The 23,501-nt window shown below is 72.4% G+C and overlaps 2 protein-coding genes across 2 annotated transcripts; both read right to left on the reverse strand.

The window, feature by feature from the left end:
* Positions 1-9: 9 nt before the first annotated feature.
* On the reverse strand, positions 10-16,742 carry MAST1 (microtubule associated serine/threonine kinase 1). Its single transcript, XM_065043791.1, is given in 30 exon segments — positions 10-729; positions 1,080-1,249; positions 1,341-1,477; positions 2,023-2,145; positions 2,845-3,077; positions 3,715-3,876; positions 4,057-4,244; positions 4,482-4,651; positions 5,620-5,729; positions 5,810-5,932; positions 6,136-6,237; positions 7,151-7,316; positions 7,788-7,920; positions 8,109-8,247; positions 8,662-8,870; positions 9,192-9,280; positions 9,419-10,098; positions 10,628-10,745; positions 11,443-11,531; positions 11,534-11,543; positions 12,532-12,726; positions 12,728-12,742; positions 13,165-13,240; positions 13,713-13,845; positions 13,848-13,875; positions 14,838-14,916; positions 15,467-15,500; positions 15,503-15,538; positions 16,062-16,147; positions 16,708-16,742. Coding segments are annotated over 30 exon segments (4,362 nt in total). The 5' UTR covers positions 16,728-16,742; the 3' UTR covers positions 10-220.
* A 770-nt stretch (positions 16,743-17,512) lies between these two features.
* On the reverse strand, positions 17,513-21,577 carry RNASEH2A (ribonuclease H2 subunit A). Its single transcript, XM_065043822.1, is given in 10 exon segments — positions 17,513-17,744; positions 17,746-17,788; positions 18,347-18,470; positions 18,679-18,763; positions 19,140-19,219; positions 19,222-19,276; positions 19,827-19,914; positions 20,158-20,281; positions 20,663-20,734; positions 21,108-21,577. Coding segments are annotated over 10 exon segments (1,212 nt in total). The 5' UTR covers positions 21,565-21,577; the 3' UTR covers positions 17,513-17,660.
* Between the last annotated feature and the right edge of the window lie 1,924 nt (positions 21,578-23,501).

Here is a 23,501-nt window from a genome sequence, read left to right on the forward strand (position 1 = left end):
GCTGCGCCCGGCGCTGTACAGACGTTTATTGGTCCCCGGGGCCCCCCCGTCCCCCCGTCCCCTGGCGGGGGGGGGGGTTGGGGGGGCGTTTGCATAGCGAGAACGGGGGTGGTGACGTCACACGGGGGGTGTCACAGTATTAACCCTTCGCGTCCGGGGGGGCCCCCGCATGCCTGGGGGTCCCCCCGCTATTTACAACCGGGGGGGCGAACGGGGGCGCTCAGCGGGCGGGGGGGGGCCCGCAGGTGCGGGGGGGCCCCGGCGCGCCCTCCCCCTCCCCGGGCGCCACCACCACGATGGGCACCGGGGGCCCCCCCGCGCCCCCCCGCTCGTGCTCCTGCACGGGGCTCAGCGCCTTGGGGGGCTCGGCGGGGGCGGGCGGGGCCCCCCCGGCGCGGCGGGCCGGGTGCGCCGCGGGGGGGCCCGGGGGGGGCCCCTCGGCCGCCGCTTCCCCGTCCCACTCGGCCAGGCTCTGCAGCTCCGGCTTGCGGGGCGCCGCCCCCGGGCCCGGCGGGCGCTCGGGGGGGCCCCGGCGGGGGTGCGGGTCCGGCGGGGACGGCGTGTGCGCCAGCGGGGACAGCGGGAGGCTCCCGGCCGACTTGCAGCGCGCCGCCCGGTGCTGCCGCTGCAGCTTGGGGCTCAGGCCCTGCAGGGAGCTGGGGCGCAGGTGCGGGCCGGCGGGGGACGGGGGCGCGCTGGAGCCCGGGGAGCTGCTGGGCGGGGACGGGCCTGCGGGGCGGGGGCGTCAGCGCGGGGAGCGCGGACGGGGTCACGGGGGACGGGGGACACGGGGGACGGGGGACACGGGGGATGCGGCTGCGCAGCGACCTCCCGGCCCCGCCCCATTGCCATGGCCCCGCCTCCGTTTCCATGGCCCCGCCCGTGGCCCCGCCCGTTACCTTGACCCCGCTCCGCCCCGTTCCCGTGGCCCCGCCCCCCGTTGCCATGGCACCGCCCGTTACCTTGACCTCCTCCTGCCCCCTTTCTCTTGGCCCCGCCCCGTTCATATGCTCCCGCCCCTTTCTGCTGACCAGCCCCGTTCCTTGGCCCCGCCCCTTTCCTTTGGCCCCGCCCGGTACCTGGTTCGCTGGCGCGCGGCGGGTGGGCGGGGTCTCGCGCGCGCGCGTGCGTGGGGGAGGCGGGGAGACTGTCGGACGAGGAGAGCGAGCGGCTCAGTGACGTCAGCGAGCGGCTCGTGTGCAGCAGCGACGCCTGGCGGGCCAGGTGGCGGAACAGCGCGCTGCGCCGCCTGCCGGTGGAGGGCGTCAGCTCCGCCCCGCCGGCCCCGCCCCGCCCGGCCCCGCCCCTCCTGGCCCCGCCCCGCCCGGCCCCGCCCCCACCTCTCGGGGCCGCCCCCGCTGCCCGCGCGCCGGTTCCTCCGGGCCATGCGGGGGCGCGCGCTGCGGCGGCGGGCGGGGCCCAGGCGGATCGACGTGTTCTCCAGGGGCGTCGTGGTCACCAGCACCTTGGAGCCGCTCTGCGGGGCGGGGCGTCAGGACACGCCCACCGCGCCACGCCCGGCTCTGCCACGCCCACCGCGCCACACCCAGCGTGTCACACCCTGCTGTGCCACGCCCTGCTCTGCCACACCCACCGCACCACACCCTGCTCTGCCACACCCTCCACACCACGCCCTGCTCTGCCACGCCCACGGCGCCACACCCTGCCTTGCCATGCCCACCGCGCCGCGCCCTGCTGTGCCACGCCCACCGCGCCGCTCCCTGCTGTGCCACGCCCACTGCGTCACACCCAGCGTGCCACGCCCTGCTCTGCCACACCCACCGCACCACACCCTGTTCTGCCACGCCCACGGCACCACGCCCTGCCTTGCCACGCCCTCCACACCACACCCTGCTCTGCCACGCCCACGGCGCCACGCCCTGCCACACCTCGCCCCACCCCCCACCAGCACCTGCCCCCTCCCGGTGACCCATCCCCCACACTGTGACTCCCAACTTGGCCTTGACCCCCCGTGACCTCGGAACAACCTCTCAGCCCCAGTGACCCCCGATGACCCCTGACCTTGAGGATCAGCTCCACCACCTCCGTGTGCACCAGCCCGTGCACGGGCTCCCCGTTCACGTGGGTGATGAGGTCACCGGCACAGAGCCCCGCCTCCTGGGCGGGGCCTCCCTCCTCCACGTGCTGCCGGACCACAATGCACCGCGGGAACTCCCACAATGCACCGTGGGAACACAATACGCCATGGCCCCACCCCCACAGCTCTGTACACCCCCCCCTTGTCCCCATTGTCCCCACTGTGCCCATTGTCCTCAGTGTCCCCATTGTCCCCATGTCAGTATCCAGACAATGTGCTGCACGCTGTACGTCACTGTCCCCACTGTCCCCACTGTCCCCATTGTCCCCATGTCCCCGTGTCCCCGTGTCCCCCGTGTCCCCGTACCCAGACGATGTGCTGCACGCTGTACACGTCGCTGTCCCCAATTCTCCCCACTGTCCCCACTGTCCCCATGTCCCCCGTGTCCCCATTGTCCCCACTGTCCCCACTGTCCCAAATGTCCCCAGTGTCCCCACTGTCCCCATTGTCCCCCATTGTCCCCACTGTCCCCCATGTCCCCACTGTCCCCAGCGCCCCCAAGGCCCCACTGTCCCCACTGTCCCCACTGTCCCCTTGTCCCCATGTCCCCGTGTCCCCGTGTCCCCGTACCCAGACGATGTGCTGCACGCTGTACACGTCGCTGTCCCCAATTGTCCCCACTGTCCCCACTGTCCCCAGTGTCCCCACTGTCCCCATTGTCCCCCATTGTCCCCACTGTCCCCAGCGCCCCCCATGTCCCCACTGTCCCCGTGTCCCCGTGTCCCCGTGTCCCCGTGTCCCCGTACCCAGACGATGTGCTGCACGCTGTACAGGTCGCTGTCGCCCATGTAGACGCGGATGGCGCGCAGCGTGAAGCCGAAGCGCCGCCCGGGGCGCGGGATGGCGATGGGCGAGCGGGGGGGGGCGGCCACGGCGGGGGGGGCGAGCTCCCGGCCCGGGGACGAGTCGCGGGACGACGGGTCCGAGGACACGGAGCGCGGGGACATGGGGCTGCCCAGCGGGGACGAGCCGGGCGCCTCTGCGCCGCCCCTTGGCACCGCGACCTCCGACCCCTGACCCCCCACGGCACCGCGACCTCCGACCCCTGACCCCCCACGGCACCGCGACCTCCCACCCCTGACCCCACACAGAACCGCGACCTCCCACCCCTGACCCCTGACCCCCCACGGCACCGCGACCTCCGACCCCTGACCCCCCACGGCACCGCGACCTCCCACCCCTGACCCCTGACCCCCCACGGCACCGCGACCTCTGACCCCTGACTCCTGACCCCCCCACGGCACCACGACCTCCGACCCCTGACCCCACACAGCACCACAACCTCCGACCCCTGAACCCCCATAGTACCGTGACCTCCGACCCAGACCCCCCCATGGCACTGTGACCTCTGACCCCTGACCCCCCACAGCACCACGACCTCCGACCCCGACCCCTCCATGGCACCGCAACCTCCAACCCCTGACCCCCGTGGCACCGAGACCTCGGACCCCTGACCCCGCAGCCAGCCCCTCCCCCACCCTTGGGGACCCAGGTGTCCGGCAGCACCAAGGGGCGGGGGGACCCGGGGGAGGTTGGGGACTGGGGGTCCCGGGGGCGTCCCGGGGGGGTCCCGGGGGGTTTGGGGGTCCGGGGGTTGGGGTCCCGGGTGCACCCACCGCTGGGGATCGTGACCGAAAGCGCCGTCGCCGATGCCGATTTGGTGACTTTCCCGGGGCCGCGGGGGCTGCGCTTGTCCCCGCCCCCCCCCTCGGGAGGGGCCACCCCCGGGGGGCGCGGCCGCCGCAGCCCCAGCTCGGCCCGGGGGGGGGCGCGGTCCCCTGGGGGGACACCGGACGGTGGGGACCCAGGCGTCCGGGAATCCCCAGGGACCCCCCACCCCCCAGCAGGGGACCCAGGCATCCGGGAACCCCCCACCCCCCAGGAGGGGACCCAGGCATCCGGAAACCCCCCACCCCCCACAGGGGACCCAGGCATCCGGGAACCCCCCACCCCCCCACAGGGGACCCAGGCGTCCGGCGCTGACCTGGCTCCTCGTGCCCGTCGGGGGGTCCCTCTCGGGGGGGCCGCGGGGCGGGGGAGGGGTCCCGGGTCCAGCAGCGCTGAGAAGCGGCGCCGGGGGCCCGGGGGGGGAGGGGAGGAGCTGCTGTCCCCCCCCGCCTCCCCCCCCTCGGCCGCCGGGCGCCTCCTGCGGGACACGGGGGGGCTGAGCACAACAACCCCCGTGTCCCCATGTGACCCCCCGTGACCCCCCCGTGACCCCCAGTGTCCCCCTCTGACTCTCTGTGTCCCCCCTGGGCCCCCCCCATGTCCCCCCCATGTCCCCCATGTCCCCCCCATGTCCATCCTGTGTCCCCGCAGCCCCTGGTGTCCCCCCCGTGTCCCCCCCGTGTCCCCCCCGTGTCCCCCCCCGTCCCCCACTCACAGCTCGGGTGACCCCCCGCGCCAGCCGCGGTCCCGGTCACGGTCCCGGTCGCGGTCGCGGTCGCGGTCCCGGTCGCGGTCCCGGTCACGGTCCCGGTCCCGGTCGCGGCCGTCGTGTCGCCCCTTTGTCCCCTTGGGCTCCTGCGAGAGCTGCTCCAGGCTGCTGTACACCTGCGGCACGGCGGGCACGGGGTGCACGGGGGGCACGGGGGGCACGGGGGGTGCACGGGGGGCATGGGGGGTGCACGGGGGGCATGGCGGGCACGGGGGGCACGGGGGGTGCACGGGGGGCATGGGGGGCACGGGGGGTGCACGGGGGGCATGGCGGGCACGGGGGGCACGGGGGGTGCACGGGGGGCACGGGGGGCACGGGGGGCACGGGGGGCACGGGGGGTGCACGGGGGGCACGGGGGGCACGGGGGGCACGGGGGGGCACGGGGGGTGCACGGGGGGCACGGGGGGCACGGGGGGCGCACGGGGGGCACGGGGGGCACGGGGGGCATGGGGGGGCATGGGGGGGGCACGGGGGGCACGGGGGGCACGGGGGGCACGGGGGGTGCACGGGGGGCACGGGGTGCACGGGGGGTGCACGGGGGGCACGGCGGGCACGGGGGGTGCACGGGGGGCACGGGGGGCACGGGGGGCGCACGGGGGGCACGGGGGGCACGGGGGGCATGGGGGGGCATGGGGGGTGCACGGGGGGCACGGGGGGCACGGGGGGCACGGGGGGGGCACGGGGGGCACGGGGGGGCACGGGGGGCATGGGGGGGCATGGGGGGTGCACGGGGGGCACGGGGGGCACGGGGTGCACGGGGGGGCACGGGGGGCATGGGGGGGCATGGGGGGTGCACGGGGGGCACGGGGTGCACGGGGGGCATGGGGGGTGCACGGGGGTCATGTGAGGGTTTGCACACATGGGGTCACATGAGGGGTCATGGGGGTGCACACGAGGTCCTGTCCCCCCATGTCCCCACACCCACTGTCCCCCACGTCCCCTGTCCCCCCGTGTCCCCCCATCCCCCCATCCCCCGTGTCCCCCCCGTCCCCCCGTCCCCCCATCCCCCGTGTCCCCCCATCCCCCCCATCCCCCCATCCCCCCATCCCCCCGTCCCCCCGTCCCCCCCGTCCCCCCGTCCCACCTTGCTGAACCGCGGCGAGCAGGACGAGAACTGCCGGATCTCCACGGGCTCGTCCTCCGCCGTGTCCTCGTCCTCGTAGGAGGCGGCGTGCGGGAAGCGCTCGGAGCGCGCTGGGACACGGGGTCAGGGGTCACGGGGGTCACGGGGGTCACGGGGGGTCACGGGGGGTCAGGGGTCACGGGGTCCTCACTGTCGAAGTAGCTCGTGTCCTCCTCCGACTCCAAGTGCGGCACGAATTCGGCTTTTTGGCGCAGCAGCCCCGTCCAGTCCAGCCCCGCGAAGAACGCGTGAACCTTGACCTCCTGCGCGCCCCCTGCCGGGCAAGGCCGGGGCGGGGTCAGCGGGGTCAGCGGGGTCAAGGTCAGGTCAGGGCCTCACCCTCCCCCAGGCGCCGCAGTGGGTCAGGGGTCAGGGTCAGCAGGGTCGGGGGGTCAAGGCCAGGTCAGCGTCTCACCCACCCCCAGGTGCCACAGCGGGTCGGGGTCAGGGGTCAGGGGTCAGGGGTCAAGGTCTCACCCGCTCCCAGGCGCCGCAGCGGGTCAGGCTGCAGGAGGCGGCCAATCAGGTTTTGCGCCTCAGGGGGCAGCGACTCCTCCCCCTCGGGCCACAGGATCTCGTCTGGACACACGGACACGGGGACACACGGACACACGGACACACGGACACACAGACACGGGGACACACGGACACGGGGACACAGGAACACGGACATGGGGACACACGGACACACGGACACACGGACACACGGACACACGGACACGGGGACACACGGACACGGGGACACAGGGACACAGGGACACACGGACACACGGACATGGGGACACGGGGACACACGGACACACGGACACGGGGACACAGGGACACACGGACACGGGGACACACGGACACACGGACACGGGGACACACGGACACGGGGACACGGGGACACGGGGACACGGGGACACACGGACATGGGGACACACGGACACGGGGACACACGGACATGGGGACACACGGACACGGGGACACACGGACACGGGGACACGGGGACACACGGACATGGGGACACACGGACACGGGGACACACGGACACGGGGACACGGGGACACGGGGACACACGGACATGGGGACACACGGACACGGGGACACACGGACACGGGGACACGGGGACACGGGGACACGGGGACACGGGGACACACGGACACGGGGACACACGGACATGGGGACACACGGACACGGGGACACACGGACACGGGGACACAGGGACACACAGACACGGGGACACACGGACACGGGGACACACAGACACGGGGACACGGGGACACGGGGACACACGGACACGGGCACACGTGAGCATAGGGTCACGGCTGCCGACACCCCCGCGTCCTGTGTCCCCTGCCAGGGGTCACCCGAACCCCCAAATCCCCCCAAGTTTCCCCCAATCCCCCGTGTCCCCATCACACCGTCCCCGAGTCCCCGACCTGAGATGACCCCCCCATGTCCGTCCGTCTGTCCTACCCGAGACGCCCCCGTGTCCGTCTGTCTGTCCTACCCGAGATGACCTGCCCGAACAGCTCCTCGGGGGTGTCCCCGAAGAAGGGGACGCAGCCGACCAGGAACTCGAAGAGCACGACGCCCATGGCCCACCAGTCCACGGGCTTCCCGTAGCCCTGGCGCAGGATCACCTCGGGGGCGATGTACTCGGGCGTGCCGCACACCTGCGGACACACGGACAGACACACGGACACGCTGACGGACACACAGACAGACACACGGACACACCTCGGGGGCGATGTACTCGGGCGTGCCGCACACCTGCGGACACACGGACAGACACACGGACACGCTGACGGACACACGGACACACCTCGGGGGTGATGTACTGGGGGGTGCCGCACACCTGCCACTGGGGTTGTGACACACGGACACGTGGACACACGGACACACAGACACACCCAAACACACCTGCGGGGGCAGCACGACATGGACACACGGACACACCGGGACACACAGACACAATGGACACACATGGACGGACACGGACACACCTGGACACACCCGGCCCCGCCCACCCAGCCCCGCCCAAACACCCCCAGCCCTGCCCCCCTGCCCCGCCCAAACACCCCCGGCCCCACCCCTCGGCCCCACCCCTCGGCCCCGCCCCCGGCCCCGGCCCCGGCCCCGCCCACCTGCTTGTCGCGGAACTCGCGCGCGTCCTTCTCCAGGTGCCCCTCGTACAGGTTCGTGGTCAAGCTCATCAGCCCCATCTTGGAGAGCCCGAAATCCGTCAGCTTCACGTGGCCCAGGGACGTGATCAGGAGGCTGCGGAGGGAGGGACCCAGGCGTCCGGGAGGGACCCAGGTGTCCGGGAGGGACCCAGCTGTCTGGGAGGGACCCCGGCATCCGGGAGGGACCCCGGCGTCCGGGAGGGACCCAGGTGTCCGGGAGGGACCCAGCTGTCTGGGAGGGACCCCGGCATCCGGGAGGGACCCCGGCGTCCGGTGCCGTACTTGTCGGGCTTGAGGTCGCGGTGCACGATGCCGTAGTTGTGCAGATACTCCAGCGCCAGGACGGTCTCGGCAAAGTAGAGCCGGGCGAGCTCCAGCGGCAGCGCCCCGATGTGCTTGAGCAGCGTCGCGCAGTCCCCGCCTGCGGGCACGGGACACGGGGACATGGGGACACCGGGGGACACGGGGACATGGGGGGATATGGGGACACGGGGGGACACGGGGGGACATGAGGACACCGGGGGACACGGGGACATGGAGACACCGGGGGACACGGGGACACCGGGGGGACATGGGGACACCGGGGGACACGGGGACATGGGGGGATATGGGGACACGGGGGGACACGGGGGGACATGAGGACACCGGGGGACACGGGGACATGGAGACACCAGGGGACACGGGGACACCGGGGGACACCGGGGGACACGGGGACACCGGGGGACACGGGGACACACACCAAGGAGGACATGGGGAGACAGGGGAGATCATGGGGACACACACGGGGTCCCCATGGCCCCCATCGCCCCCATCGCCCCCCACGGCCCCGCCGCACCTTCCACGTACTCCATGACCATGCAGAGGTGCCGGCGCGTCTGGAAGGAGCAGAAGAGCCCGACCACGAAGGGGTTCTCGGCGAACGTGAGGATGTCGCGCTCCACGAACGCCTGCTCCACCTGGTTCCGCAGCAGCAGGTTCTGCTTGTTGATCTTCTTCATGGCGAAGCGCTGCCGCGTGGCCACGTGCCGCACCAGGTACACGGCCCTGGGGACACGAGGGGACAGCGTGGGGACAGCGTGGGGACACCCCGGGGACACCCCAGCGCTGCCGCGTGGCCACGTGCCGCACCAGGTACACGGCCCTGGGGACACGAGGGGACAGCGTGGGGACAGCGTGGGGACAGCATGGGGACACCATGGGGACACCCCAGGGACGCCCAGCACGGCCTGGGGACACCCGGAGGGGGCGAAACGGGACCCTGGGGACACCTGGTGGGTCACTGAACAGGTATCCTGGGGACACCCGGGGACACGTGGGGACACCGGGGACACCGGGGACACCGGGACCCCCGCCCCTCCCCCTCACCCGTAGGCCCCGTTGCTGATCAGTTTGATGGTTTCGAAGTCGCTCTCGCCCGGAGGCTTCTTGGGTCTGGGGGGGACGAGACCGCGGCCCTGGGGGACACGGGGACACGGGGACATCACCGGGACGTCACCGGGACATGGGGACGTCACAGGGACGTCATGGGGACGTCATGGGGATGTCATGGGGACGTCATGGGGGGACATGGGGGACCCGCCCCCCGGACCCACCTCGGCCGCCTCCTCGGGGGTGTTGCTGCCGCCGCTGTCGGGATCCTCGCGCTGCAGCACCTCTGGGACACGGGACACGCGTGGGGACACGGGACACGCGTGGGGACACGGGACACGGGGACAGCGTGGGGACACGGGACACGCATGTGGACACGGGGACAGCGTGGGGACACGGGACAAGCGTGGGGACACGGGACACGGGGACAGCGTGGGGACACGGGACACGCGTGGGGACACAGGACACGCATGGGGACACGGGGACAGTGTGGGGACACAGGACACGCGTGGGGACACGGGACAGCGTGGGGACACGGGACACAGGACATGCGTGGGGACAGGGGACATGCGACACGCGTGGGGACACAGGACACAGGACACGGGACACGCATGGGGACACGGGACAAGTGTGGGGACACGGGACACGCGTGGGGACACGGGACACGGGACGTGCGTGGGGACACGGGACACGGGACATGCGTGGGGACACGGGACACAGGACACAGGACATGCATGGGGACACGGGACACGCGTGGGGACAGGGGACACAGGACACAGGACACGCATGGGGACACGGGACACGGAACATGCGTGGGGACAGGGGACACGCGACACGCGTGGGGACACGTGTGCACCCCTGCACGTGACACCCCACACGCCCTGTGCGCCCACATGCGTGTGCACTCACGGGGGTCGCACACACGCGCACTCACGGGGGTTTGCGCACTCGGGGGGTTTGCGCACTCGGGGGGTTTGCACACTCACTCGGGGGGTTTGCACACTCGGGGGGTTTGCACACTCACTCGGGGGGTTTGCGCACTCGGGGGGGTTTGCACACTCGGGGGGGTTTGCACACTCGGGGGGGTTTGCGCACTCGGGGGGGTTTGCACATTCGGGGGGTTTGCGCACTCGGGGGGTTTGCGCACTTCGGGGGGTTTGCGCACTCGGGGGGTTTGCACACTCGGGGGGGGTTTGCACACTCGGGGGGTTTGCACACTCGGGGGAGGTTTGCACACCCGGGGGGTTTGCGCACTCGGGGGGTTTGCGCACTCACTCGGGGGGTTTGCGCACTCGGGGGGGGTTTGCGCACTCGGGGGGTTTTGCGCACTCGGGGGGGTTTGCACACTCACTCGGGGGGGTTTGCGCACTCGGGGGGTTTGCACACTTGGGGGGGTTTGCGCACTTCGGGGGGTCACACACCCGCGCACTCACCGGGAGCCCCCGCAGCCCCAGCTGCCCCGTCAGGTACCGCGGGACGTCCCCCCGCAGCCCCCCCCGCGCCGGGGGGCTCCGCGCTCTGCGCCTGGTGCAGCTCGGCCGGGTCCAGCTCCTGCACACGTCAGCGTGCAAGGGACACGTCAGCGTGCAAGGGACACATGTGCAAGGGACACGTCAGCGTGCAAGGGACACGTCAGTGTGCAATGGATGTGGGCAGAGGGACAACCCCCCAGCGGGGGTCCCAGGGGGGTTGGTGGGTGGGGGGTCTCGGTGGGTCCAAGGGGGTCCCGGGGGGGGATCCGGGGATCCCAGTGGGTCAGTGGGTGAGGGGTCCTGAGGGTTCCAGGGGTCCCGGGGGGGTCAGTGGGTGGGGGGGGTCAGTGGGTGAGGGGTCCAGGAGGGGTCCCGGGGGGTCCCAGGGTGTCAGTGGGCAGGGGGTCCCAGGGGGTTCCTGGGGGGGCCAGTGGGTGGGGGGGGTCAGTGGATGGGGGGGTCAGTGGGGGGTCAGTGGGTGAGGGGGTCAGTGGGTGGGAGGTCCTGGGGGGGGTCAATGGGTGGGGGGTCAGTGGGGTGGGGGTCCCAGGGGGGTCAGTGGGTGGGGGGGTCAGTGGATGGGGGGGTCAGTGGGGGGTCAGTGGGTGGGGGAGTCAGTGGGTGGGGGTCCCGGGGGGGTCAGTGGGGTGGGGGGTCAGTGGGTGGGGGGTCCCGGGGGATTTCAATGGGTGGGGGGGTCAGTGGGTGGGGGTCCCAGGGGGTTCAATGGGTGGGGGGTCAGTGGGTGGGGGGGTCCCGGGGGTCCCGGGTCTCACCAGGCACTCGAGCAGCCGCGCGGGGCGGGAGATGATGATGAGGAGCCGCTTCACCAGCTGCGTGATGAAGGCCAAGTCCTCGGACTCGAGCGCTCGTACGCCTGGGGACATGGGGGACGCGGGGGGTCACGGGGGTCACAAGGTCACGGGGGCCCCCCGGTCCCCGTTGGGTGCCGCCGGGTCTGAGTTGGGCTCTGCCGGCTGCTCTTGGGCCCATCTGGGGCCCCTCAGGTCCCACTGGTCAGCGTTGGCCACCATTGGTCCCCGTTGGCCACCATTGGTCCCCGTTGGCCACCATTGGTCCCCGTTGGGTCCCGCTGACCCCCATTGGTCCCCACTGGGTCCCATTAGGTCTTACTGGGTCCCATTCATCCTCGTTGGGTCCCATTGACCCCCATTGTTCTCTGTTGACCCCCATTGGGTCCCATTGGACCCCACTGAACCCCCATTGGTCTCTGTTGACACCAATTGACCCCCATTGATCCCTGTTGGGTTCCACTGACCTCCATTGGGTTCCATTGACCCCCCTTGGGTTCCATGGCCCCCATTGGTCTCCGTTGACCCCCATTGGGCTCCGTTGACCCCACTTGGGTTCCATTGAACCCCCTTGGTCTCCGTTGACCCCACTTGGGTTCCATTGAACCCCCTTGGTCTCCGTTGACCCCCCTTGGGTTCCATTGACCCCCACTGGAACTCCATTGACCCCCATTGGGCTCCATTGACCCCTATTGGGCTCCATTGACCCCCATTGGTCCCTGTTGACCCCCACTGGGTTCTATTGGCCCCCGTTGACCCCCATTGGTCTCCGTTGACCCCCATTGGTCCCCATTGAGTTCCATTGACCCCCACTGGACTCCATTGACCCCTACTGGGTTCCATTGCCCCCCGTTGGGTTCCATTGGCCCCCATTGATCCCCATTGGGATCCATTGACCCCCATTGGTCTCCGTTGCCCCCCGTTGGGTTCCATTGGCCCCCATTGATCCCCATTGGGTTCCATTGCCCCGTGTTGGGTTCTGTTGCCCCCCATTGGGTTCTGTTGCCCCCCATTGGGTTCCGTTGCCCCCGTGTTGCCCCCGTGCCCGCTCACGTCCTGCAGCAGCCGCTCCATGTTCTCCTGCAGCTGGTAAGAAAAGTAGCCGGCGCTGAGCAGCCCGTGCCGCGCCTTGGCCAGGCAGTCGCGCGCCAGCTCCACCAGCTGGTGCTGGATGAAGCTCAGCGCCCCGTCGGGCAGGGGCGCCCCCCCGGGCCCGCAGCCCCGCACAAAGTCCTCCAGGCGCTCCTGGCATCTGCGCCGCGGCCTGCGGGACGGGACGGGGACCCGTCACCCCCCCGGGACCCCCCCGGGACCCCCCCCAGGGACCCGTCAACCCCTGGGACCCCCCAGGAACCCCCCCAGGGACCCCCGGGAACTGTCACCCCCAGGGACCCCCCGGGAACCCCCCAAGGGACCCGGGACCCCCTGGGACCCCCTGGGAACTGTCACCCCCCAGGGAGCCCCCAGGAACCCCGCCATGAACCCCCAGGACCCATCACCCCCAGGGACCCCCTGGGAACCCCCCCAGGAACCCCCAAGGACCCCCGGGACCTCATCACCCGCCGGGGAGCCCCAGGACCCCCCAGGAACCCCCGGGAACTCCCCAGGACCCCTGGGACCCCCCGGGACCCCCCCACCCCGTCACCCCAGCGCCACCCCCTGCACTGTTCCCCCCGCCCCCCCCACCTTGGGCAGCCGCTCCCGGTACACGTGGTTCATCAGCACCATCTCATTGTCGTGGGACGAGGGCGACCGGCCGGGGCTGGGGGCACAGCCGGCCCCGGTGTCCCCCAACCGGCCCCGGTGTCCCCAACCGGCCCCGGTGTCCCCACAACCGGCCCCAGTGTCCCCAGCCGGCCCCGGTGTCCCAACCGGCCCCCAGTGTCCCCAACCGGCCCCACAACACCGGCCCCAGTGTCCCCAGCTGACCCCAGTGTCCCCAGTGTCCCTGCAACAGCCCCCAGTGTCCCCACCGTCCCCAGTGTCCCCACCCCCATAGTGACCCTGACTCCTTTTGTGCCCCCCATGACCCCGCTCCCCATGTCCCCCCATGACCCCACGTCCCCCTCCCCCATAGTAACCCCACAATGTCCCCAAAGCCCCGTGTCCTCTCCCCAGCAGCCCCAAGTCCCCCTGTGACCCCCATGACCCCCCACCCCATGTCCCCCCTCTGACCCTGTGTCCCCCACCCCCATGGTGACCCCCAGTCCCCCCGTGACCCCCCGTGACCCCACCTGAGGCTGCGGGACCTGGGCCGCGGCCCCGCCCCCCCCCGGGCCCCGCCCCCGTCCCGCGCGAGCCCGTCGGAGCTGCCGAAGTGGCGGGACAGGAAGCGCAGCTCCTCGGGGGTGGGGCGGGCGGGCAGCTGTGCAGCCGCTCCTGCGACGAGCACGAGGACTGCGGGCGGCACGGGTCACGTGTCACCCGCGACCCCCCCCGGGCCCCCCGGACACCCCCCGGACACCCCCTGTGACACCCCCCGTGACACCCCCCGGACCCCCCCCCGAACACCCCCCGGACACCCCCGGACACCCCCCGGACACCCCCCGGACACCCCCTGTGACACCCCCCGTGACACCCCCGGACCCCCCCCGAACACCCCCGGACACCCCCCGGACACCCCCCGGACACCCCCCGGACACCCACCTGTGACACCCCCCGGACCCCCCCCGGACACCCCCTGTGACACCCCCGTGACACCCCCCGGACCCCCCCGAACACCCCCCGGACACCCCCCCGGACACCCCCCGGACACCCCCCGGACACCCCCTGTGACACCCCCGGACCCCCCCCGGACACCCCCCGTGACACCCCCCGTGACACCCCCCGGACACCCCCCGTGACACCCCCCGTGACACCCCCGGACACCCCCCGTGACACCCCCCGTGACACCCCCCCGGACACCCCCCGTGACACCCCCCGTGACACCCCAAGTGACACCCCCCGTGACACCCCAAGTGACACCCCCGGTGCAGCCTCCTGCGACGAGCACGAGGACTGCGGGCGGCACGGGTCACGTGTCACCAGTGTCACCAACAGGGTCACCAACAGTGTCACCAACAGTGTCACCAACAATGTCACCAACAGTGTCACCAACAGTGTCACCAGTGCCACCCCCCATATCACCCCCCAGCGCAGCCACTCCTGCGATGAGCATGAGAACCGCAACCCATGTCACCAGTGTCACCAACTGTGCCATCAGTGTCACCCACGCTGCGCCCCACGCCACCTCCCCAGGCCCCCACAGGTCCCCCCGTGCACCCCAGGACCCCCGGACACCCCATGGGGACCCGTGTCCACCTGGGACGAGCGTCCCATGTGTCCCCTCCCACGGGGTGTCCCCGCGTGTCCCCACTCACCGACACGGTGGAGCTGGGGGTGTTGGTGCCATAACCGGAGGACGGGAGCGAAGCCAGAGACCAGCGGCGCCCATCGGGCCTGGGGGGTCAGGGACCCAGGCGTCCGGGAGAGCCCCCCCGCCGCCCCCCGGACGCCTGGGTCCCTGCCAAACACCTGCGTCCCTTCCCAAAGGCCCAAGTTCCCCCGGACACTTGGGTCCCTCCCGGACGCCTGGGTCCCTCCCAAACACCTGGGTCCTTCCCGAACGCCTGGGTCCCTCCCAAAGGCCTGGGTCCCTCCTGGACGCCTGGTCCTCCGGATGCCGGGGTCCCTCCGGACGCCTGGGTCCCTTCCAAACGCCTGGGTCCCTCCCGGACGCCTGGGTCCCTCCGGAACGACTGGGTCCCTCCCAAATGCCTGGGTCCTCCCCCGCCCCAAACACTTGGGTCCCTCCCGAACACCTGGGTCCCTCCCGGACACCTGGGTCCCTCCGGATGCCTGGGTCCTCCCCTGCCCCAAACACTTGGGTCCCTCCCGGACGCCTGGTCCCTCCCAAACACCTGGGTCCCTCCCGAACGCCTGGGTCCCTCCCAAAGGCCTGGGTCCCTCCTGGACGCCTGGTCCCTCCCGGACGCCGGGGTCCGCTCACCGGCGCGAGGAGAAGGAGAAATGCGCGGGGTTGCTGGGGAGAAGTTGCGGGGACTGTCCAGGGGGCTGTTCCCTGGGGGGACACGGCGGTGACGTCAGCGCCGCCCGCCCCGACAGGCCCCGCCCACAGCGGGGGGCGGGGCCAAAGGACGCAAGTGACCCCGCGGGGGGTTTGGGGAGGGGGTTGGGTGTTTTTGGGGTGGTTTTGGGTGTTTTTGGGGTCTCACCGATGTGTCCCGGGGGTTTTGGGGGTGGTTTCGGGGTGTTTTGGGGTGTTTCGGGGTGGTTGGTTTTGGGTGGTTTTGGGGTGTTTTTGGGTGGTTATGGGGTGTTTCGGGGTGGTTTTGGGGTGTTTCGGGGTGGTTTTGGGCTGTTTTGGGGTGGTTTTGGGGTGGTTTTGGGGTGTTTTGGGTGTTTTTGGGGTCTCACCGATGTGTCCCGGGGGTTCTGGGGGTGGTTTTCGGGTGTTTTGGGGTGATTTTGGGGTGTTTCGGGGTGGTTTGGGGTGGTTTTGGGGTGTTTCAGGGTGGTTTTGGGGTGTTTTTGGGTGGTTTTGGGGTGTTTCGGGGTGGTTTTGGGGTGTTTTGGGGTCTCACCGATGTGTCCCGGCAGCGGCGAGTGCGGGCGCGGGAGGGTGGGGGAGGTGCTGCTCAGGATCAGGCTCTTCCGGTTCGCGCGGCAGCTGGGGGGGGAGGGGCGGGGGCCGTGGGGGAGGGGCGGAACCCCCCCGGCCCCTCCCCCCCGTCCCCTCTCCCCGCGCGCGCCCCAACGAGGCCCCGACACCCAAAGGCGCCGGGGGGGGGAGGGGGATGGAGATGAGGATGATGATGGGGGGGGGACGACAAAGGTGGCGAGGATGAGGATGAGGATGATCGGCCCCCCCGTGCGGATGATGGGGGGATGCTGCGGATGGGGGGGGTGAGGATGAGGATGAGGATGAGGATGAGGATGGTGGGGGTGATGGTGATAATGATGCTGATGAAGATGCCGCCGGGGGGGGGGGGATGCTGCTGCTGATGAGGATGATGGGGGGGGAACGAGGATGCTGATGAAGATGCTGCCGGGGGGGATGATGAAGATGATGATGCTGATGAAGGTTCCAGCGGGGGGGGGATGAAGGTGATGATGATGAAGGATCCGGGGGGTGGGATGAAGATGAAGATGATGCCGATGAAGGTTCCGGGCGGGGGATGAAGATGAAGGTGATGCCGATGAAGGTTCCGGGGGGCGCGTTCCCGGTACCTCTTGCTGCGGCGGAACATTCTGCAGCTGCCGGGGGGGGGGACGCGGCGGCAGCGGCTGCAATGGGCGGGGGGGGGCGGGGCGGGGCGGGGCCGGGGGGCGGGTTGGGGGCTGTGGGCGCGGGGGGGGCGGTGTGGGGGGGGTCAGTTTGGGGATATGGGGGGCGGGGGGGGGGTCTCACCTGCTGCTTTTCCGCGGCAGCGGCAGCTCCTTCTGCAAAACGGGGGGAGTGGGGGGGCCGGACCCTCCGGACCCCCCGGACCCCAACGGCCCCACCCGCAGCGCTGGGGGGGCCCCGGCCCGACCCCCCGGTCCCGACGCCCCCGTCCCGGCCCCCCCGTCCCGGCCCCCCCGGACCTGCAGCCGCCGCCGCCGCGTCGCTCCCGCCTCGTCCATGGCGCGGGGGGGTCCCGGTCCCGCCGCCCCCGGCCCCCCCTCAGCCGCCCGGCGCCATCGCGTGGCCCCGCCCCTCCGGCCCCGCCCCGCCTGGCCCCGCCCCGCAGCCGCGCCCCGCCTGGCCCCGCCCCCAGGGACCCCAGGTGCTCGGGGGGGGGAGGGGCGGCCACACCCGGGACGGGGAAACACCCCCCAACACCCCACCCCCCCCCCCCCCCCGCGCTGTCCGCGGTGCTGAACCGGCCTGCACGCCTGGGTCCCTCCCGAACGCCTGGGTCCCCCCCGGACGCCTGGGTCCCCCCCGATTCACCCCTTAATCCCCGTGACCGGGGCTGCGGTGCCACCGGGGGCGATTAACGGCGGGGGGGGCACAAAGCCCCCTCGGAAAAAGAGTTTCCACTGCTCTTTGTTAAACAAAAGGAGCTTTTGGCTTTATTGGGGTCCCGGGCCGGGGGGGGTCGGGGGGTCCCCGTTTCGGGGTGGGGGGTGGTCCCCGTTTCCAGGGGGGGTCCCGTTTCCGGGGGGGTCCCCGTTTCCGGGGGGTCCCGTTTCCGGGGTCACAGGTCGCTCAGGCTCCGCAGGCTCCGCTCCTGGAAGAACCGGTGGGGGGCGCGGGGGGCGCGGGGGGGGCCCCGGAAGTAGCGGGGAGAGCAGCGCGGGGGGGGGCGGGGGCGGCCGCGGGGGCCTCGTCAGCCCTGGGGGGGGGGAGGGGGTCAGGGGACCGGGGGCACAGGGACCCCCCCAAACCCCCCAGCATTGACGGGACCCCAACTCAGGGACCCCCGACAGGACCCCCCCATCACGTGACCATGTCCCCCCGTGTGACAGTGACCCCCCCGCGTCCCCGTGACCCCCCGTGTCCCCACGTCTCACACCATGTGACCGTGTTCCCCCACTCCCGCAGCAGCTCCCCCACCGTCCCCCGTGTCCCTGTGACCCCCCCCATGTCCCTGTGACCCCCCCCCATGTCCCCATGTCCCTGTGACACCCCCGTGTCCCCACGTCCCATGTCCCCTGTCCCATGTCCCATGTCCCCATGTCCCCATGTCTCACCAGGTCACCGTCACCCCGCGCTCCCGCAGCAGCTCCCTCGCCGTCCCCCGTGTCCCCATGTCCCATGTCCCCTGTCCCCATGTCCCGTGTCTCACCAGGTCACCGTCACCCCGCGCTCCCGCAGCAGCTCCCTCGCCGTCCCCCGTGTCCCCATGTCCCATGTCCCCTGTCCCCATGTCCCGTGTCTCACCAGGTCACCGTCACCCCGCGCTCCCGCAGCAGCTCCCTCGCCGTCCCCCAGCTGAACCGCACGAACCGCGGGAACCCGAACACGGGCTGGAGCTGCCGGCGCAGCCACGCGCGGGTCTGCGGGTCTGGGGTCAGAGGTCACAGGGTCAGAGGTCACAGGGGGCATGGGGGGGTCATAGGGTCATGGTACCCTCCTACCATTGGAGTCCCCCCCAGTTCCCCCCGTACCGTTGGGTCCCCCCAACCCCCTGTACCATTGGGTCCCCCCAGTCCCCCCCTCACCGTTGGGTCCCCCCTCCCCCCCTCACCGTTGGGTCCCCCCTCCCCCCTCACCATTGGGGTACCCCGACCCGTAGTCGCGGGCCATGTCGGGGTCCTCGGGGAAGCGCCAATGGGCGACGGCGCGATCGCGGGCGACCTGGGGCACAGGGGTCAGGGGTCATGGGGGGCACAGGGGTCAGGGGTCACAGGGGGGTCAGGGGTCACGGGGGGTCGGGGTCCTGCCACCCACGAAACTCATTGTCCTGGGGGTCCCACCTTGGCGCAGATGCTGGGGGGTCAGTGATTTGGGGGCTGTTTTGGGGGGGGTCAGTGATTTGGGGGCTGTTTTGGGGGGTCAGTGATTTGGGGGCTGTTTTGGGGGGCTATTTTGGGGTCCCACCTTGGCGCAGATGCTGGGGGGTCAGTGATTTGGGGGCTGTTTTGGGGGGCTATTTTGGGGTCCCACCTTGGCGCAGATGCTGGGGGGGTCAGTGATTTGGGGGCTGCTTTGGGGGGCTATTTTGGGGTCCCACCTTGGCGCAGATGCTGGCCGCGCTGACCACGGCGAAGGTGCCGTCGGCTTTGGGGCGCACGGTGACCCCCAAACCGGGAAGCGGCGCCGCAGCTTCGCCGCGTACTTGTCAGCGGGACCCACGGTGTCCACGAACACCTGGGGGCCAAACCGCCCACGGCCCCCCCATCACCCACTGACCCCCATCACCCACCGACCCCCCAAAACCGCCCACGGCCCCCCCCATCACCCACTGACCCCCCATCACCCACTGACCCCCCATCACCCACCGACCCCCCAAAACCGCCCACGGCCCCCCGATCACCCACCGACCCCCAAAACCACCCATGGCCCCCCCGATCACCCACCGACCCCCAAATCACTCATTGACCCCCAATCACCCACTGACCCCCCCGATCACCCACTGACCCCCAGACTCATCATCCCTGCCCCCCCCAAACCCCCGCACCCCAAAACCTCCCGGCAAAGCTCCTCAGTCCCCCCAAACCCACCTGACCCCCCCAAAGTACCCCCAGCCCCACACTAACCCCCCAAACCCGCCTGAACCCCCCAAACCCCGCACTGACCCCCCAAACCCGCCTGAACCCCCAAACCCCGCACTGACCCCCCAAACCCGCCGGGCCCCCCAAACCCCCCCAGCCCCGCACTGACCCCCCAAACCCCCCCAGCCCCGCACTGCCCCCCCCACCTCCGCCACGTTGACCCCCCCGTCCAGCGCGAACTGGATCAGCCCGGCGGCCGCATCCTGGGACAGCTCGTTGAGATTGAACTTGGCCCTGGGGGTCAGAGGGGTCACGGGGGGGTCATGAGGGGTCATGGAGGGGTCACAGGGGTCATGGAGGGGTCAGGGGTTCAGGTTGAACTTGGCCCTGGGGTCACTGCCCCCCGAGCTGGTGGGAACGCGCTGGGGGGGTCAGGGCACGTTGGGGGGTCAGGGGGTTTCGGGGTCGCACCGCTGCCGCCGCGGGGGGGCGGGGGGGGGTGGAGGGGGTCACGGGGGGGGTCCCTGGGGGTCTCACCGCTGCAGCATGCAGGCCGAGATGCGCTCGGGGGGCAGCAGGTGCAGCCCCCACCCCACCGTCTCCGCCGCCTCCAGCCGCGAGAAGCGGCGCTCGCGCTCGGGCTCCGACAGCGTCTTCGAGTCTGGGGCGGCCGGGACCCCCGGACCTCAGGGACCCCCCGGGACCCCCCGGGGACCCCCCAGGGACCCCCGGACCTCAGGGACCCCCCGGGACCCCCCAGGGACCCCCAGGGACCCCCAGATCTCAGGGACCCTCAGGGACCCCTTGGGACCCCCAAGCCCGCAGGGACCCCAAAACCCCCAGGGAACCCCCGGAGCCCCCAACCCCCCCCAGGAACCGGGGACCCCCCAACACCCCCCAGGGGAGGGAACCCCCCAGGGACACCCCAGACCCCAAACCCCCCAGACCCCAGCCCCCCCGGGTCCCCAACCCCCCCAGCCCCCCCGGGACCCCCAACCCCCCCAGCCCCCCCAGCCCCCCCGGGCTCCCGCACCGCCCCCACCTGCCACGCCCAGCGCGCGCAGCTCCTCCACGGCCTCCAGGGGGCAGTAGCACATGGCGTAAACCATCGGGCCTGGGGGCGGGGGGGTCAGGAGGAGCCCCCGGACACCGCACCCCCGGGACCCCCGGACACCGGGACCCCCGGACACCGGGAACCCCGGGACCCCCCAATACACCGGGACCGCCGGACACCGGCACCCCCGGACACCGCACCCCCAATACACCGGGACCCCCAGACACCCACACCCCCAATACACCGGGACTCTCCAATACACCGGGACCCTCCGGACACCGGGACCCCCCCGCAACACTCGGTGCACCGGGACCCCCTCACGCCCAGCCCGGTACACCGGGACCGCCCCCCCGCACCGGATCCCGCCGTTCACAGCCCGGCCCCGCCCACCCGGCCCCGCCCCCCGGTGCCCCGGTGCCCCGGTCCCGCTCACCCAGCACCGGGCCCCGCCCCGCCTCGTCCACGCCGAGCGCGCAGGGCCGGCTCCGGCACAGCGGCGGCACCGGGGACCCGAACCGGCCCACGGACGCGGGGTCCCGCTCCAGCCGCTCCAGCGCCATGCGGAGCTTCCGGGGGCGGGGCTTCCGAGGGGCGGGACCCGAAGGCTTTCTGGTGGGCGTGACTTTCCAGGGGCGGAGCTTCTGGTGGGCGGGGTTACTTGTGTGGGCGGGGTCGGTGGGCGGGGCTTTAAGGGGCGCTGTTTGAAATGGGCAGCGCTTTAAGGGGCCGGCGCGCGGTCCCCTGGGGGGGGGGGGGGTGCGGGGGGACCCGGAAGACGCGACCCCCGCCCCCCCGCGGTTTCCGGGAAGCGCCGCCGCGCGGGGGGGGGGGGGGGGCGGCGGGAACGCGGGGGGTTCCCGGAACGGCAGCGTCGGCCCATATATGGGCATGGTGGCGTCAGCGGGGAAAGCCCCGGCCACACCCACTTCCGCTGACGTCGGTGGCGCGGGAGGGTTCCCGGAGGGGGGGAGGATGACACTGACCCCCCCGAACGCAGCCAGTTCGACCAAATATCGCAATTATTGTTCATTAAATACAAAGGTACAAAAACAGACGCTACAGAGCGGGGGGGGCGGGGGGGCGGCCCCGAGCCCAGCGGGTCCGGCCCGGGCCCCCAGCCCCCAAAATCCATCCCAGTCCAGGGGGTCCCGGGGTTCCCCAGCTCCCGGTGTCCACGGGGGTTCCTGATCTCCCCTCGTGTCCGTGGGGGGTCAGACCCCTGATGTCCGTGGTTTCCCCAGTGTCCGTGGGGGATCCTCGTGTCCGTGGGGGGTCCACGAGGTCCCCATTTCCCCGGTGTCCATGGGGTTGTCCCGGTGTCCGTGGGGGGGTCCTGGTGTCCGTGGTTTTCCCGTTTCCTTGGTGCCCATAGAGGGTCCATGAGGTCCACGATCCCCCGGTGTCCGTGGGGTCCCTTGGGGGGGTCCTGATCCCCGGTGTCTGTGGGATGTGCCAGTGTCCGTGGGGTCCCATGGGGGGGACCCGATCCCCGGTGTCCATGGTGGGTCCCGGTGTCCGTGGGGGGACCCAGTCCCTGGTGTCCATGGGGGGTCCCGGTGTCCGGTGCCCATGGGGTCCCATGGGAGGGTCCTGATCCCGTGTCCGTGGGATGTCCCAGTGTCCGTGGGGGGGATCCCACAGGGGGACCCAATCCCCGGTGTCCGTGGGGGGTCCTGGTGTCCATGGGATGTCCCGGTGTCCGTGGGGGTGTCCCATGGGGGGTCCCGGTGCCCGTGGGGGGGTCAGACCCCCAGCGCCCCGCTGTGGGGGAGGGGGCAGCCGGACCCCGCGTGCTCGCGCACGGACCCGCGCAGCCGCCGCACGTGCGCGCGCAGCCCCGCGGCCGCCGCCGCCAGCGCCGCGTTCTGCGCGCGCAGCCCCCGCACGCGCTGCTCGAGGCGCTGGATCCGCTCCAGCTTCCGGCGCCGGCAGCGGCTCGCGGCCAGCCGGTTCCGCAGCCGCCGCCGCTCCGCCGCCGCGCGCTCCGGCGACCCCGCGCGCGCCGCCGCCTCCGCCTGCGCGGGCCCGAGCGCGCCGCCCGGGGCGCCCCCCCCCCGCGCCCGCCGGCGGCGGCTCCGGCAGCGCCACGTTGGGCGGCCCCGGCTGGGCCAGCTCGTCCAGCGCCTGCGCGAAGGCGCCGGCGAACGCGTCGCGGTCCCCCGGGGGCGCGCAGAAGAAGCCGCCGGTGGCGGCGCCGCCGAAGAAGCCGCTGTCCGGGCACGGCGCCGCTCTGAGCCCGCGGAGCGGCTCCGGGAACGGCGGCGCGGGCGGCAGCGGCGCGAAGTCCGGCCCGGGCGGGCAGAAGCCGCCGGGCAGCGGCGGCGAGCGGAAGAACGGCGGCTCCATGCGCGGCGGCGGCGGCGGCGGCGGGGCTCGAACCCGCGCCCCGGGGTTATACCCGGCGGAAGCGCGGCGCCATTGGCTGCGGCGCCGCGGGGACACGCCCCCTGAGGCGGGACACGCCCCCTGGGGCGGTACGCGCCGCCGCGCGGGGAAAGGGCGGGGCCGGGGGTAAGTCCCGGGGCACGGCGGGGACCCAGGCGTCCGGGAGGGACCCAGGCGTCCGGGAGGACCCCGCGGCGTGCCCCGTCCTGCCCGGGCGGGGCCGCACACGCCCCCTCCCCCCCCCGCCCCGTCTGGGCCTCATGTTAATGTGACCCCCCCCGGGGCTTTCCGGGGGACCCAGGCGTCCGGGCCCCGCCCCCTCCCGGCGTTGAGGGGAATTTAGGGGATTTTTGGATCCGTCTGAGTTTCCCTCCCAACTTCTGCTTCCCCATCGGTCGGGACCGCCCCAAGGACCCAGGCGTCCGGGAGGGACCCAGGCGTC

Source organism: Columba livia, chromosome 30 (assembly GCF_036013475.1).
Source record: "Columba livia isolate bColLiv1 breed racing homer chromosome 30, bColLiv1.pat.W.v2, whole genome shotgun sequence".
Lineage (NCBI taxonomy): Eukaryota > Metazoa > Chordata > Aves > Columbiformes > Columbidae > Columba > Columba livia.